The sequence below is a fragment of the Labrus mixtus genome, chromosome 23, assembly GCF_963584025.1.
Source record: "Labrus mixtus chromosome 23, fLabMix1.1, whole genome shotgun sequence".
NCBI lineage: Eukaryota > Metazoa > Chordata > Actinopteri > Labriformes > Labridae > Labrus > Labrus mixtus.
The window spans coordinates 7,648,137-7,664,175 of record NC_083634.1 but is presented as its reverse complement, the minus strand read 5'-3'; the positions used below and the strand labels follow the sequence as shown (position 1 = coordinate 7,664,175).

The 16,039-nt window shown below is 40.7% G+C and overlaps 2 protein-coding genes across 2 annotated transcripts in view; one reads left to right on the top strand and one right to left on the bottom strand.

The window, feature by feature from the left end:
• Positions 1–16,039, top strand: part of tm4sf5 (transmembrane 4 L six family member 5) — a 394,180-nt gene that overhangs the window by 161,819 nt on the left and 216,322 nt on the right. The window lies entirely within an intron of this gene.
• The window catches only part of rbpjb (recombination signal binding protein for immunoglobulin kappa J region b), a 55,274-nt gene that overhangs the window by 4,366 nt on the left and 34,869 nt on the right, over positions 1–16,039 (bottom strand). Inside the window, exons 3-10 of the mRNA XM_061031950.1 lie at positions 9,336–9,431; positions 3,802–3,967; positions 3,469–3,643; positions 2,831–2,968; positions 2,462–2,574; positions 1,502–1,642; positions 1,143–1,298; positions 934–1,037 (exon numbers count right to left, since the gene is read on the bottom strand). Of these exons, the coding sequence (XP_060887933.1) occupies positions 934–1,037; positions 1,143–1,298; positions 1,502–1,642; positions 2,462–2,574; positions 2,831–2,968; positions 3,469–3,643; positions 3,802–3,967; positions 9,336–9,431 (1,089 nt within the window). The remainder of the gene's footprint in view (positions 1–933; positions 1,038–1,142; positions 1,299–1,501; positions 1,643–2,461; positions 2,575–2,830; positions 2,969–3,468; positions 3,644–3,801; positions 3,968–9,335; positions 9,432–16,039) is intronic.

Below are 16,039 nucleotides of genomic sequence, written 5' to 3'. Positions count from 1 at the left end.
GACCAGGATGCACCTCTTTTCTTGCATTTTCTGACAGTATCTCTAATATCACTTTGAAAACCAACCTAAGTAACTATCTGAGAGGAGTGTTGTCATGCAGACAGGGAGGTCTGACTGCCTCACAGCTCGGTGGGTGGTTCTGACAAACACACTAGATCTAATCAGTCCTTAAATCTCAGCCTGACAAAAGGGACAGCTACATTTCACAAGAGAAAAAAAAACATTGTATTTTAGCTCTTAGAGAAACTAAGCAGTGCACTTAATGAAGAAAGACTCGTGATTTATCACGGGCTGAATTGATTCATTTAGAGAGAGAGAGAGAGAGAATTTCTCTTTCTCATTAGGCTCCAGGAGCTTTAGCTTTCAGAGAACATTTAGAAAGTGTTTCATAATTCAAATTTCAAACTTATTCAAATCTCCATCATGTTCATTAAACCTAAAGCCAATAACTTTCTGCGGCTGTAAGATCCATCATAAACCTTTAAATGAAGTTGAAATTGACAATTTGTATGCTAATAGGCCTAAAATCAAGAAGGGCTGGTGCAGATAATGGATCTCATTTTGGCTCTGAAATGGAAAGAGGACTTCTATGTACTCTGTAAAGTAGAGTGTGAATAAAACAAGTTAGAAGAGGTCAAAAAGCTCCAGCCACACTTGTAGAATGAAAATCAACTTTATTAACAAATAGACGTGTTTCAGCTTGTGGACTAATGACCTTGATGAAGGTCACAAGCTGAAACGCGTCGGTCTTATTTGTTAATAAAGTTGATCTTCATACTAAATGTGTGGCTGGAGCTTTTTGACCTCTTCAAGCCTTTCACTCTTCATCTTGAGAAGTCGTGCCAGGAAATCCGACTGAATATAAAAGTGAGGCAGGTAGAAAAAAAAAAGTGTTTAAAAGAAAGTGTGAATGTTGCCCAAGGGAAGACCCACCTGTACATCGTCTCTGCCTCAACGTCTCCGAACCAGACCCGCAGATTTGGAGTGAAGTTCTGTCCCGTCAGCTCCAACATGGCGACATCTCCACCGCCGTTAAGCTGCGGAAAAAGAGGAGGAGGAATTTTAGTAAGCTTGCTGGTTGAAAAGTACACTGTGAGCAACGTTAAGTTCAGTGAGGAAAGTAGCGGTGTCCTTTTTTGTACCTGTAAGCTCTCTACCACAGGCACAGGGGTGACAGGTGAGTGCACAGGGCCCATGCCCTCGTAGAAAGTGTATTCGGCCTTGTCTGTGCTGATGATTGTCCAGGAGGCGCCGTCGTTGATCATCTCCTTGTTTGGTTCCTTTGGGCATGGAGTGGCCTGGAAGAATGAGGAGAGAAGGAGACGATAAACTTGACTCTCCTCAAGTCTGAAATTACACATCCCACATTGGCTTAACTATCATACTAATAAGAAACTGTACAAGCTATTAAAGATTAGAAATAGATGCAGTATTGAGCTTTGGTAAACCAGATCTGGAGGCAAAGGGACCCCAGGCCTGAATTGATGCATGTTTCCCTCACTTGAAACTGGATGATCCTTTCTTGGGAAAGGCACAGGTACATGCGTTCCGTGTCCTTCAGGTAGAAGGCACACTTGTGTAGCTGGGAGACTGGGTCGTCGGCGTCCAGCAGCGCCGTCTGCTTGTCCACTTTACGGATTATCTGAAAGAGAAAAAAAGACCAAGAGAGAGATTAGCCAACAGGAAGAATAGGAAGATGGAAAACTGGGAAAGAGGGGGTACAGGAGAATGAAACAAAAACAGGAAATGAAAGGGGAATGAGGAAATGGTAAAAAAAACCTTCCTATTTAATACCTGAGAGGTTGTTAGCGTAGCTTAGCATTAAGACTAAACAAGGGGAGCATAACTATAAAACGTTCTATTTCTTGTCAAAAGTTGCTGTTTTGAGGGATGTTTTCTGCAAATCCAAGAAATAGTTCTGCATATTTACCCCCCCCCAAAAAAAACCCTAACTATTCCTTTAAGATACCGATGAGACAAAGACCTCTGCTTATCTAATGAAGGCTTTTACATATTTTTAATGATAGTTTTATTTGAGTGTATTGTATTCACTCAAGTCCTACTTTTGTCAATCCGTTCCCACCAATCAGATCATTAAAGTCTCTTTTTCTTTTTCTGTTCTAATCTCATTTTTTTCTCGAGTTTCATTACTTTTTAGATGTTTTAAAGACATTGATAGATTATTTTCTCCAGGACCACCATAAAACATGACACATTTTTATATGTATTTTTGTATCAAGCAGAACAATCTTTAAACATTACAACAACTAAAAAGAACAAAGCAATAAACTGAGGAGAAATGTCACACACACTGTAAATGTTTTGGTCTTACTCATATTTCAGGATTTCAGGGAATCTACTAGGATCTTTCATCGTAATAAAACAAAGAACTGGTCCAGAGTAAACACCCCTTCTTATTAACAACCATTTATTCTACAGAGACGACAGATGTTTCTTTTACCAGTCTGGGAAGCGCCATGCCCGTGACCGAGCACACCAGCTTGACTGTCTGACCGTAGTGGATGTAACCGTCTCTCACAGTGAACTCCTCTCCTTCTGACTCCTCGTCATCCACTGAAGACAACACGCGAAAAACAAACACAGAAGAAGAAAGAACGAGTCAGGAACGCTTCAAGCTTTGACATTTTCTATAATCACAATCAATCAATCACTTTCTTTGTCAGTGAGTCAGGCGTGTAATTACTACAGCGTGGGTTACTTTTGAAATGAACAGAAGAGACAAGCTGTCAAAAAGAGTTCCTCTGTACAATCTGCTGTTCCTCTAAACGCTCTCTTCTCTTTAATGTTGTAGCTGGTGGAGTTTTCTTACACAGGTGGATGTAGAAGGCGCCCCACTGCTGGGAGCTGGCGTGAAAGTTGCCGCCCTCCACGTGGAGGTAGCGTGTGCTGACCGTTTGGGACCGAAGCCGGTTGAAGAGCGCCACCTTGGTCCCTGATGCGATACACACTTTGGATAAACACACACACACACACAGGTTACACAATGACTTCAACATGAAGTGCTGCTTACAGGTCATGTCTGCTACATGGGACAAATCAAGGTTAGGTGGAACTCAACTTCAGCTACACCACCCTCTAGTGGCAGAAAATGATACTGACTTAAAAAAAGAAACTAAAAGCCTAACAGAGAAAAACAAATAAAACAGATTTTACAGCTTTAATAAAACAAAACAAATAAAGTCAAGGTTTCATAGAGTGTAAAGTAAATAGAAGTATTAGAAGTTACTTGATTCTACACAGAAAAAAACAGCAAAAAACAAACAAATGTAAGCTCTACATAAGACATTTAAGTCAAATAAAAATGAACTCAACAGTTAACTTAGCTTCAACATACCTATATTCAGTCTAGAGTTAAAATCAACCTTCTGATTAATAAAGTTAATTAAAGTGCATCTTCCACCCAAATTGACCAAAATGTGTGTGAGACAGACTCGAGCAGAGACTTACAGTCTGCGTTTTTGAGGGACTGCTTCTTTTTTGAAGGCTTGGAGATGACTTTGATCCTCTTGCTGAGGAAGACGCCGATGTCGGCGCTGTTGCCGTAGAACATCTTGACGGACAGCATGAAGTGCTTTCTCTTGTCGGAGTCGGATATGTACAAGGTTTTGGCTGTGCAATAATTCTGGGGGGGGATGTGATCAGGGGGCAGGTAGAAAGACAAAACAGAATATATGAGACCAATTGTTTTTCTTGCAAGTTGATTCTATATGAGTCAGAAAAGTAACCAAATGTGTATGTGTGTGTGTGTGTGTGTGTGTGGGTGGAGGTGTTGTGTCTCACCTTTCCCTCTAAGTTCAGCTGCTGCATTTCTTGGTCGCTGTTTCCGATGCCAATGAAGGCGCAGGGCTGCGACTCCTGCTCGGAGCAGCCGTCTCGTTCCATCTGCTCCTTCTTTTTCTTCCAGCCACTGCCCATCAGGTAAACACAGGGAGGAGGGCAGAAAAACCTGTGCAGAGACACAGACAATAAGTATTCAATATTCAATATAGATCAGCAAAGGGACGGAAACGCAGCAACCTTAAATGGTGATCTCGTAAACCCGACATTATACAGTAAGTGACAAATAACTTCTATGCATGTGAAAAACTGTCATTGATTATTTAAGTCTCGTGGGTTAACATTTCATGTCTGGGAGTTACGGATAAATCCAGAAGACTCACATCCCTGATTTATGAATGTTTGTAATTAAAACCATGAAACCCTCTTTTCTGCACTCCTTTCACTTCTTCACATTGGCAGCCTGTTGCACTTCTAACAGTTTGATCTTAATCCTGGAATAAAAAGAAGAAAAGATCGACATAACTGGAAAGATATATCAAGAAAATGTAATGGCTTTAAGAGAAAGTGTGTTTAAAAATACAAATCTGTGACTTTAAATAAAAGTTTGGTTTCTTTTAGAGCGTTCAGCAGCTTGAAGAAAAAGTTTGGTGGCTTTAAAGAGACAACATGTAGATTCCGCCACCAGGGGGCTCTCGATCAATACTACAATCACAAAAGATGACGTCAGCTAGCGGGGAATCATGGGAGTTCTCTCTGCTACCCACCCTGGCTTTGAAAACTGCTGCAAATATTAGAGGTAATGTAAGTACTTAACAAAAATATATATATAACATGGGTTTAGTCCATTTTTAATGAATGCTTTAAGAGAGTTTGGTGGCTTTAAGAAAGTTTGGTGGCTTTAAGAAAGTTTGGCTTTAGGAGAGTTAGGTGGCTTTAAGAGAAGGTTTGGTGGCTTTAAGAGAAGGTTTGGTGGCTTTAAGAGAACGTTTGGTGGCTTTTAAGAGAAGGTTTGGTGGCTTTAGGAGAACGTTTGGTGGCTTTAAGAGAAGGTTTGGTGGCTTTAGGAGAGTTAGGTGGCTTTAAGAGAACGTTTGGTGGCTTTAAGAGAACGTTAGGTGGCTTTAAGAGAAGGTTTGGTGGCTTTAAGAGAACATTTGGTGGCTTTAAGAGAACATTTGGTGGCTTTAAGAGAACGTTTGGTGGCTTTAAGAGAAGGTTTGGTGGCTTTAAGAGAACATTTGGTGGCTTTAAGAGAACATTTGGTGGCTTTAAGAGAAGGTTTGGTGGCTTTAAGAGAAGGTTTGGTGGCTTTAAGAGAACATTTGGTGGCTTTAGGAGAGTTAGGTGGCTTTAAGAGAACGTTTGGTGGCTTTAAGAGAATGTTAGGTGGCTTTAAGAGAACGTTTGGTGGCTTTAAGAGAAGGTTTGGTGGCTTTAGGAGAACGTTTGGTGGCTTTAGGAGAGTTAGGTGGCTTTAAGAGAACGTTTGGTGGCTTTAAGAGAATGTTAGGTGGCTTTAAGAGAACGTTTGGTGGCTTTAAGAGAAGGTTAGGTGGCTTTAAGAGAACGTTTGGTGGCTTTAAGAGAACGTTTGGTGGCTTTAAGAGAACGTTTGGTGGCTTTAAGAGAACGTTAGGTGGCTTTAGGAGAGTTAGGTGGCTTTAAGAGAAGGTTTGGTGGCTTTAGGAGAGTTAGGTGGCTTTAGGAGAAAGTTTGGTGGCTTTAGGAGAACATTTGGTGGCTTTAAGAGAACTTTGGTGGCTTTAAGAGAACATTTGGTGGCTTTAAGAGAAGGTTTGGTGGCTTTAAGAGAACATTTGGTGGCTTTAAGAGAACGTTTGGTGGCTTTAAGAGAAGGTTTGGTGGCTTTAAGAGAACGTTTGGTGGCTTTAGGAGAGTTAGGTGGCTTTAAGAGAAGGTTTGGTGGCTTTAAGAGAAGGTTTAGTGGCTTTAAGAGAAGGTTTGGTGGCTTTAAGAGAAGGTTTAGTGGCTTTAAGAGAAGGTTTAGTGGCTTTAAGAGAAGGTTTGGTGGCTTTAAGAGAAGGTTTGGTGGCTTTAAGAGAAGGTTTGGTGGCTTTAAGAGAAGGTTTAGTGGCTTTAAGAGAAGGTTTGGTGGCTTTAAGAGAACATTTGGTGGCTTTAAGAGAAGGTTTAGTGGCTTTAAGAGAAGGTTTGGTGGCTTTAAGAGAACGTTTAGTGGATTTAAGAGAAGGTTTGGTGGCTTTAAGAGAAGGTTTGGCTTTAGGAGAGTTAGGTGGCTTTAAGAGAACATTTAGAAGAGAGAAGGTTTGGTGGCTTTAAGAGAACGTTTAGTGGCTTTAAGAGAAGGTTTGGTGGCTTTAAGAGAAGGTTTGGTGGCTTTAGGAGAGTTAGGTGGCTTTAAGAGAACATTTGGTGGCTTTAAGAGAAGGTTTAGTGGCTTTAAGAGAAGGTTTGGTGGCTTTAAGAGAAGGTTTGGTGGCTTTAAGAGAAGGTTTGGTGGCTTTAAGAGAAGGTTTGGTGGCTTTAAGAGAAGGTTTAGTGGCTTTAAGAGAAGGTTTGGTGGCTTTAAGAGAACATTTGGTGGCTTTAAGAGAAGGTTTAGTGGCTTTAAGAGAAGGTTTGGTGGCTTTAAGAGAACGTTTAGTGGATTTAAGAGAAGGTTTGGTGGCTTTAAGAGAAGGTTTGGCTTTAGGAGAGTTAGGTGGCTTTAAGAGAACATTTAGAAGAGAGAAGGTTTGGTGGCTTTAAGAGAACGTTTAGTGGATTTAAGAGAAGGTTTGGTGGCTTTAAGAGAAGGTTTGGTGGCTTTAAGAGAAGGTTTGGTGGCTTTAGGAGAGTTAGGTGGCTTTAAGAGAACATTTAGAAGAGAGAACGTTTGGTGGCTTTAAGAGAACGTTTGGCTTTAGGAGAGTTAGGTGGCTTTAAGAGAACATTTAGAAGAGAGAAGGTTTGGTGGCTTTAAGAGAACGTTTGGTGGCTTTAGGAGCTTTCAGAATGTTGTTGGGACATGTTGATGAAGAAATTTTTAAGTATAACAACAGATGGGACTAGAAATCTGAGATTGTCTGGCATTAATGTCTACATTGACTGCCTACAGATGGAAATGATGCTTCCTGGACACAACAGCAATTTATTTTAGTGGAAGAATAAATCATGTATCATAGATCAAACATGCATCTCCTACTTTCTACCACTAGAGGGCAGACCTGAACTGATCTAAGAGAGTAAGGACATTTTTTTTTTAATCAGCATACTGTTTATATACAACCAAACAGTCTTTCTTCAAGCTGTCAGGCCTCATTAATCAGATGCTAACATGAGTTGTCCAGCATGAACCTGATCTGTTCAAACAAAGCAAAACTACAAACAAAAAGTGATTCTTTTTCATTCCAGGATTTCAAACTTCCCCTTCTCTTCTCCTTTGTTACACTTTCAAAGTCAAGTGAAGAAAAATTACAACTTTAAGCTCCCTCAAAGCGACTCATCTCTGAACCGCTTCAGATAAACTTGTGTGCGTCAGTGTGGAACTGGAAAGCGACCTATTTCGCAACACCGGTGTCTGTCTCTGTGGGTGTTTGTCTACTTTCACTCCTATAAAAAGCACAGACAGACAAGAGGTGGTATGAAAGGAGGAGGAGGAGGAGGAAGAGGGCACATTTGCATTCTCTGTGCGCCTACTTTCTTTTGAATCCCTTGTGACAATGCAGACAGACATGATCGAAGGTGCAAGACTGATGCAAACACCGTGAACATGGGGGGTTTAGGAGGCCAAAGGGCTCGTGAAACTCTTGAGTCTGTATATTTGATAAGTTTATCAGAGGAATTCATCTCAGTCTCAACCTCTCAACTTCTTTCTCTCCTGTTTTTTCTCCAACCCTCCGAGGATTCTGGGAGTTGAGAAAACAGTCGGAGGATGGAGGGCTGAAGAAGTTGCATAATAAGAAAGAAGAGAAGAGAAGAGAAGAGGGGGGAGGAGGGAAAAAAGCTATAAAAGTGAGAGAGTGAGAGGAGGGAAGATGAGAGCAGAGGGACAGGAAGGATTGGAGGAAGAGAAGATGAGTTCAACAGAGCAGAAGAGTAAGATGAAGAATAAGAGTATGAGGGCTTCACCTGAGTGTGACCTCATGCGGGGGGGGGGGGGGGGGGGGGGTCACAGCTCACTTCCTCCACCGACTTCATGTGCTATAGGAGGTCAGAGGGGTCAAGATGCTGCACAGAGGCAAACTGAAGTGTGTGGAGTTTTTCATTCACTCCTAGGGCCTGGAAACTTTGGGGGACAATTTAAAACCCCCTGAAAGTGGGCGTGCACAAAGTTTTATAAACAAGGCCAGGTTTGTGTTCCCATGTGTGAATAACTCCTCATTAAGCTGACCTTAAATAAATAATAAGTTAGTGTGTAGAAAGGCCTCTATATGTTACTTTTAAGGAGAGGTTTGGGATTCAAGGGGTTACATTTTATGCGTTCAAGCCTGATGTGTTCAAGCCTGGGAAGGCAGCGATACATCAGCTGAACATCAGTTGACAAACATCGAAACCAATGGCTGAGTGCTTAGTTTGCATTCCCAATGTACAGAGGCTGTAGTCCTGGAAGGCAGTGGACTGGGTTCGAATCCCATCTGTGGCTTCTTTCCCGCATGTCATTCCCCACTTTCTCTCTCTCTCTCTGATACCTGACTCTTACCACTGTCATGTCTCACCATTAAAGGCACAAAAAGCCTAAAAAATAAGTCTCAAACAAAGAACATAATAGTAATTCCTCATCTTTAAAGGCTCTGTATCAATAGAATCTGTGCAACCTTTGCTTAAGGTTACGATCATTTTCTGATGACTACAATGGCATTTTCACAGTTCTCTCTGCAAATGTTTCACTTTTCTCTTATTTTAATGTAATTTATGTTCTCTCCAACAAAAACAACTTTAAGAGTTATGCAAACAACGATCTGCAGCTGCTGGATTGTAGCCGGTGTTCATTGTCTTGTTTTACTCTGCAAGTAACGTAACAATGTTACCACGGAAATAAAAAATGTGATGGTAAATGGACTAATTGTAAATGGACTGGAGCTTGTAAAGTGCTTTTCTTAGTCTTCTGTCTACACAAAGCGCTTTTACATCACATGTCACACCTACACATTCACACACTGATGGTAGAGGCTGCTGTGTAAAGTGTCCATCAGAAGTAACTAATCCACTTCATACACCACCAACAAAGCAGTAGTTGCAATTTGTGGTTAAGTGTCTTGCCCAAGGATACATCAGACATGTAGCTGCAGGAGCTGGGGATCTAACCCCCAAACCTCCGTATACCGACCATGTAAAGAAGAATAGAATAGAACTTCATTCTTCCACAATGTGGAAAATTGTCTTTGGATTCACAAGAACGGAAACAAGACAACATGTCAGTACAGCAAGAGATTAGAAGAGCACAAAAACCATCTCCAATAGCAGCATTTTTCCATGTTTATAGGGTTAAATCGTCCCAGCCAACAATCCAACAATGTCTGTAGTTTATTAAGGTCTGAGGAAGAAGCTTCTGCCATCATGATGTCACTCACCTTTTCTCATTGCCGTAGGATTTCTGTGCAACTTTTGCGTGCAGGATCATGACAGTTTGGTCACCTCGCTCCTTCAGGTAATTCCTCATCGCTTCTCTGCAAAACAAAAAGAAATAGGGACGTTTATTAACGGAGCAGCAGATGAGGTGGAGGGATAAGGGGTGTGTGTGTGAGTGTGTGTGTGTGTGTGTGTGTCTCTGCAGACGGGTTATAAAAAAAAAAGTGTGAAGTGTGGAATGAGAACATACAGATACACACATGCACACATACAGCGCACTTGCAGTGACCTCTGGAAAGCATTGCACAATCTGCAAGCCAAAAAAAATCGACACTCTCCTCTTCCCCAGCTGGGTCCATTTGAGACAAGGGGGGGGGGGTTTGAACCGTTAATGACCAGCTCGGAGGGACAGTGAGGAGCGAGAGAGGAGGGGTGGGGGGAGAGAGAGAGACAAGAGGCAGATATGAGGAAGAGAAGAAGAGGTGAATAAGAAAAGAAAACACTAGAGCTGAAATAACAGAGTTGAGATCACCAGCAAAGATTCCTTCTCGTGTCAAAAATGTTGCAAGGTCTGCGCTCCAGTTACTTCTGTCAACTTGGCCAAAACCTCCCACGCCGCACACAAACACACACTAACAGACACCTACTTCACACAAACAACACTTTTGCCCAACACTGTTTTTAATTTTTGGTGAAAGACGTATAAAGCTGTAAAGTCTAAGACGCACCATGAAGATGCACCCCAAACAAGTTATTAAAACATCAAGAACACATCAACACAAACGCACAGATGTCAGTGACACCTGACACGTCGGGGTGCTCAGAGGGCTTCCCACACACACACACACACACACACACACACACACACACACACACACACACACACACACACACACACACACACACACACACACACACACACACACACACACACACACACACACACACACACACACACACACACACACACACACACACACACACACACACACACACACACACACACACACACACACACACACACACACACACACACACACACACACACACACACACACACACACACACACACACACACACACACACACACACACACACACACACACACACACACACACACACACACACACACACACACACACACACACACACACACACACACACACACACACACACACAGCCTCTCCACTCTTCATATACCCAATACTAGGCTGCACGCTCGGGTTAGACAGGGCTTTTGTTATGAAAAGCAAGGGGCCCCCTCACTGTGTGTGTGTGTGTGTGTGTGTGTGTGTGTGTGTGTGTGTGTGTGTGTGTGAGTGTGTGTGTGTGTGTGTGTGTGTAAGAGGGAGGAAAGGGGATGCAGAAGAGTAGAAAGGAGGAAGGCAGAGAGAAATGTTTTGTTTATGCACTTTATAATGGATTTGTAATTATTATTTTTTTTTACTTGATTACTTAAATACGTTTTTTTTTTTAGCTATTTCAGTTTCACAGGGACACAAACTAAACTCTGTTGATTATTCAGAGTTTGCTAAATTGCCAGAAACTGTAACTTATAGAATTTTAAAGGTTTATTTGATCAAAAGCTATTTTAAAACATTAAATAACCACAGGGAGAAAGTTTTACGGTATAAAGCCGGCAAACAGTCCTCCTTTGATTAAATAATTTCTGCGTGAGTTCTTAATACATGAAATGAGCCCTTGAACTTACACATTTGCACCCGTATTGGTGTAATATTGGTGTCCAAGTGTGTAAATTCACATTGCATGATGGAGCGCGAGAGGCACGGCATGTGAGCACACAGCTGTTGCTTCACATAAACACACACACACACACGCGATGTTCCACCTTGCTGGCTTTGGCGTTTACACACCACCACAGTGTTCCATCATTACGCCTCTGTTTCTAAATCTGATGTATCCTGAATCCAGTGACAATCTGCAAACGCCAACAATAACCCCGAGGAGGCTCTATAGCTGTGATGGATTATATTCAGATAACTGAGTTAAATGTGCCAGTCTGTGCCACAGACTTTAAACATAAAGGTAAGACATGAAGACAAACAAACTTGGACTCACACTGCAGACACTGTGGTCTGTGTTTAAACCCCTTAAGGTTCTTTAATAAAGCCAAATAGAATAGAGTTCTAGATTTTCAGCTAGTGCAATTCACTTTTAAATGTGACAAAATATTGAATATATGTGGTTTTGAGAAAGATTGGTAAAAAACAAGTTATGTGAAAGCATCATATGATGTTAAAAGGAACTTAGCAGCATTTTCAAATGTTTTCCAGAACGTTCGGACGTCAGGCAATTCAAATTTAACAATCAGAAACGGCAGCACTGTGCTAGCGAAGAATGTAAAGCTAAGTCAGAGCTCAACTAAATGAAGCATGTCGATATTTTTCCCAAAAGAAAATGTATTTCTCCCAAACACTTCCATGAAACCAGCTTAATGTACAGAGCATTAGCGTGCAAGAAATAATTTCCCTATAGGGACAATGTAACATAACGTGTAGTAATGTATCGTCTGGTGGGGTTTTGAACTGAGCAGCAGCTAGCTTTAGCTTCATAGTATGTCCCTATAGTCATTCAGCTTGTGTTTCTGTTCCCTTAGTATTCATTATGTATGGGTCTCTTTCTCTCAGACACAAACAGACCTGCAGATAAAACCAGTAAAAAGCACTGAATAAAGCACAAACCTGTAACTGTTGTCAACTTTTCACTGGAAGCAAATGTTTCATTAAAAAGTCTCTGTTAAGAAATGTTTCTTAATCCTGGATGTGTTTGAAGACTTACTGTCACACTAGATCAAAATGATAAAGTTTATAGTCTATAATGTTATGGTTGGTACTATACAGTTTGAGTAATACAAAGCAGCCATTTTTTTTAAAGAGGACATATTATTCCTCCTCTCCACCTTTTCAAACAGTCCTCTGTGGTCTAAATGAAACATCTGTGCTGTGCTTTGGTCAAAATATAACATGAATCAAGCACCAGAGGAGGTTTGTGACCCTGTATAAACCAGCTCTCTCAGAACGCTCCGTTTTGGTGTGTGTGTCTCTTTAAATGCAATGAACCCCCCCCCCCCCCCTGAGTTTTCCCTGTAGACATCACTCCTCTGTAGAGAGAATAAAAATGGCCGACCTGCACAAAAGTTTTGTTCTAGTCTGGCGGTGGAGTCCATGGGTGGAGATATCAGGGGAGGGGAGGGGATTTTTTTTTCTCCAAGGATCCCACTGTGACGTCACAAGGAGAGCAAATTTGAAATAGAGCATTTTTCTCTGTGTTGTAAGACTTATGCAGACTACAAACGAAGGACTGGATGGGTTTATTTCACATCTTGTGGATCTGTAGACACTCAGGTTACACAAATATATGTTCAATAACACTGTAGAAGTGGATTTTTCATAATATGTCCTCTTTAAAGACTATGGGACTGGTGTGAGAATGGTACTCAGGCCAAAACATGATTTAGGTATCAGTATCCATATCAAGAAAAAATTCTATTTGAACATCTTCTTCCAATAACATATTTCCAATAATAGAATATGACTTTGAATGTCATTTAATCAAATGTTTTCCAAACTTTCAAAAACATTTTCTACCTTGATAAATCCCCCCTTAAATTGAAACAGATCAAACCTCTGACTCTAAAACCATTGCCAGTTTTCATGTTTGGGCCAGGACTGTGAGTAAATATCTAGAAACATTGCTTCATAGTTGAGTTATGACAGCAGACTCTCACAGTAGTGTTGCGATGGTTTCGTGCGACAGCCCTGGCTTGTGGTTAACACTGTTACACTGTTCCACAAACCATTCCAGACCACTGTGGCTAACATAGGGAGAGACCATCCCCCCCACCCCCTTCGACACAGACATACTTTCTTCACCCTAACATTAAGCTTTCACTCACAGTCAGTCTGAATCCATTGTAATCCGCTCTGTCCTCGTAATCAGTGCTTTCCACATAACCTCTGCATAGATAACAAAGATGCCTCACATGTGGTAACAATCAAATGAAACAGAATATCCCCGAATCAAACGAATAACAAAAACCCAGCGGTGGGTCCATCTTCACAAACCAGTGGTGTTCTGCCAAGCATTGTTTGAACCGCTGAGTTTTATATTCAAATCTTGAGGGTAACCCAAGGTTTACAAAGATACCAAATATGCCAGGATGAGTTTTGGGGAAATGTGTAAAAAAAAAAAAAAAAAATATATATATTTTTTTTTATAAAATATTTCCATCTGATGCGGTTACAGCCATAAAGTCATTACATCTTGAGGCCTTTGCACACTGAGTTTTTTTTTTTTTTTCGGATGTGATTTTCAGGTCAGTGCTTTTTTCTATTCATTGGGAAAATTTGTAGTAAGAGACAACATGTCTCGTAGGCTACTCATCGTGTAAAGTGATCTAGCAGTGATGATGATTAAGTGGTTCTTTCCCTCCATGAAAAAACGAAATTAAAAAAAGAGGATTTGTCAACTCCTGAAAAGAAGCAAGAGTGAGGAGAGTTTTACCTGCTGATAAAGGAGGAGCTACATAATGATCCTGATCACGTCCTGGTGTATTTCAGGATGTCAGCGGTCTACTTTGTTTCACTTCTAGCCATATTGGAACCACACATTCAAAAAGAAGTCCACCAACGTGCTGGAAGCAATCGAACAGCCGCTGGCAGTAGATGATTGAGGTATGGACACAGACAGACACACAGGGATGGATGCAAAAACACAGACAATGGAACGATAGATGAAAGTTTCTGCATCAGTGTGCAAACATGATTGACACAACATGGGATCTTATTTCCTCGGTCCAAAAAAAAAAACCAGACTCTGTGTGCAAAGGCCTTTAAGCTCAAATATTTGACTGGGTGACGAATTGTTTAAAGACGGACAAACAATGAAAAATGTTGACTTGACACTGTGCAAGAAACCCATAAAGATATTTCACTTTCATCTATCACTTGTTCAGTTTATTTGACAGGGACCATGCACAGCACACTGTGGGTCAGAGATAGCTGTATAGCTCATTTACGTCTGTGGACCCCGGGCAGGAAGTGTTATTGGTACCGGCTTTCATGGCTTACAAAACACTCCAATAAGTAGATGTCTTTTAGCACTTTCAGCCTAGCATCACAGCTAAGCATAAAGTGGTCCTTACTAGAATCTTTTGTTAATGTGAAAGAAAAAAAGACTTCTAGTGTTCTGACTACACAACGTGTTGTCACCAGAGGGGGGGGAAAATCGATTCATGTGAAAATTGAGATTCTTATCTCCTGAGATTTTAAATAGATTCAAAACGTCGATTTTCTTTTTTGGCTTATCAGTCAATCCCTGATTAGTGCTAAGGCTAGCAGCTATTTAACTCAGTGGAATGCCAAGTGGAGCAGGAAATTCAGCCAGTCTCACAGATGACTGGAGTAGATTCTGAAGTACTGATTCAAAAATAGACTTTGAATCATGAATCAAGAATCAAGAATCGAAAATATATTGTGAATCAAATCGTGACCCCAAGAAATCAAAATAGAGTCAAATCGTGAGACACCCAAAGATTCCCAACCCTACTTTTCACTCTACATGCTACATTCATCCATTCTCAATATATTTACACACTGATGGCAGAGGCTGCTGCGTAACAGCTGAACAGCACCATTCATATTCATTCACACCTTCAACCTAGAGGTGTGCGATACGGAAACAATATCACATCACGATTTTTTATGGCAAAATCACGATCACGATTTTTTTCATACTGACCTTAAGACTAATTTGCAAGTTACTGACCAGTTCAACCAAACTTATTTCCCTGTATAATGTTTTTAATAATAAGTTTCGTCTATTTGAAAATGTCTTTGTAGGAGGTCTGGACGTCTCACCAAGAACATCTTTAGCACCAGAAATGTCATATTGATGCAAAATTCATGCAGACATTCATTCCTGTGCAAAAATTCCCCCAATATCGGTGACGTAATCTGTGCGGTACGTATCTGCCCTCAACTCCGTTGGGTTCTGTTAAAGATCAAGATACGCAGATAAATACAAATATAAGAACGCCTATAAGCGGGTAAAAGTTCATTTTAATGCCTTAAAAATAGAGACTCTGGGATAAATCAGGATGAAATCAAGAGTTGAGGAAGACGCATGAAACATACTTAACAGTAACGTATACAATAATCACTGTTCATGACTAAAAATATATGAAGTACAAATATAATAATAATATTCAGCAGTCAAAATGACTTCAGTTATTTGAAGCATAGCAGGTTTTTATAAGTATGTCATTCAAAAAACATTGATGTTGTCTTTTTCTTATGTCTGGCCCTAGATGTATCACTCGGGTTAGGGGTAATATATAGCAGAGTATTCTTTTTAAGACATCAAGAGCTAATAATAAGTTGTTGAAAATCTTGAAGAATAGTGATAAAACAGTTAAACTAAATGAGAGACGGTTAAAGGAAAGAGCAACAATGTCAACATATTTAAAGCCAACAAGATGTTGTGAATTCAACTGACATGAGGAAAAGCTCAGTGAGTGAAAATATTTCCAAAACGTATTATTCCTACTTAATGACTTCATTAAAGATAGGATTGTGATGCTGCACACTCTAATAACTAGCAGAAAGGAAAAGAGGAAACATGAAGGCAAACTGCAGGGATCAATGACGCTGGAGGGGATAAAAGGGACGTCTGGGTAATCACTCAT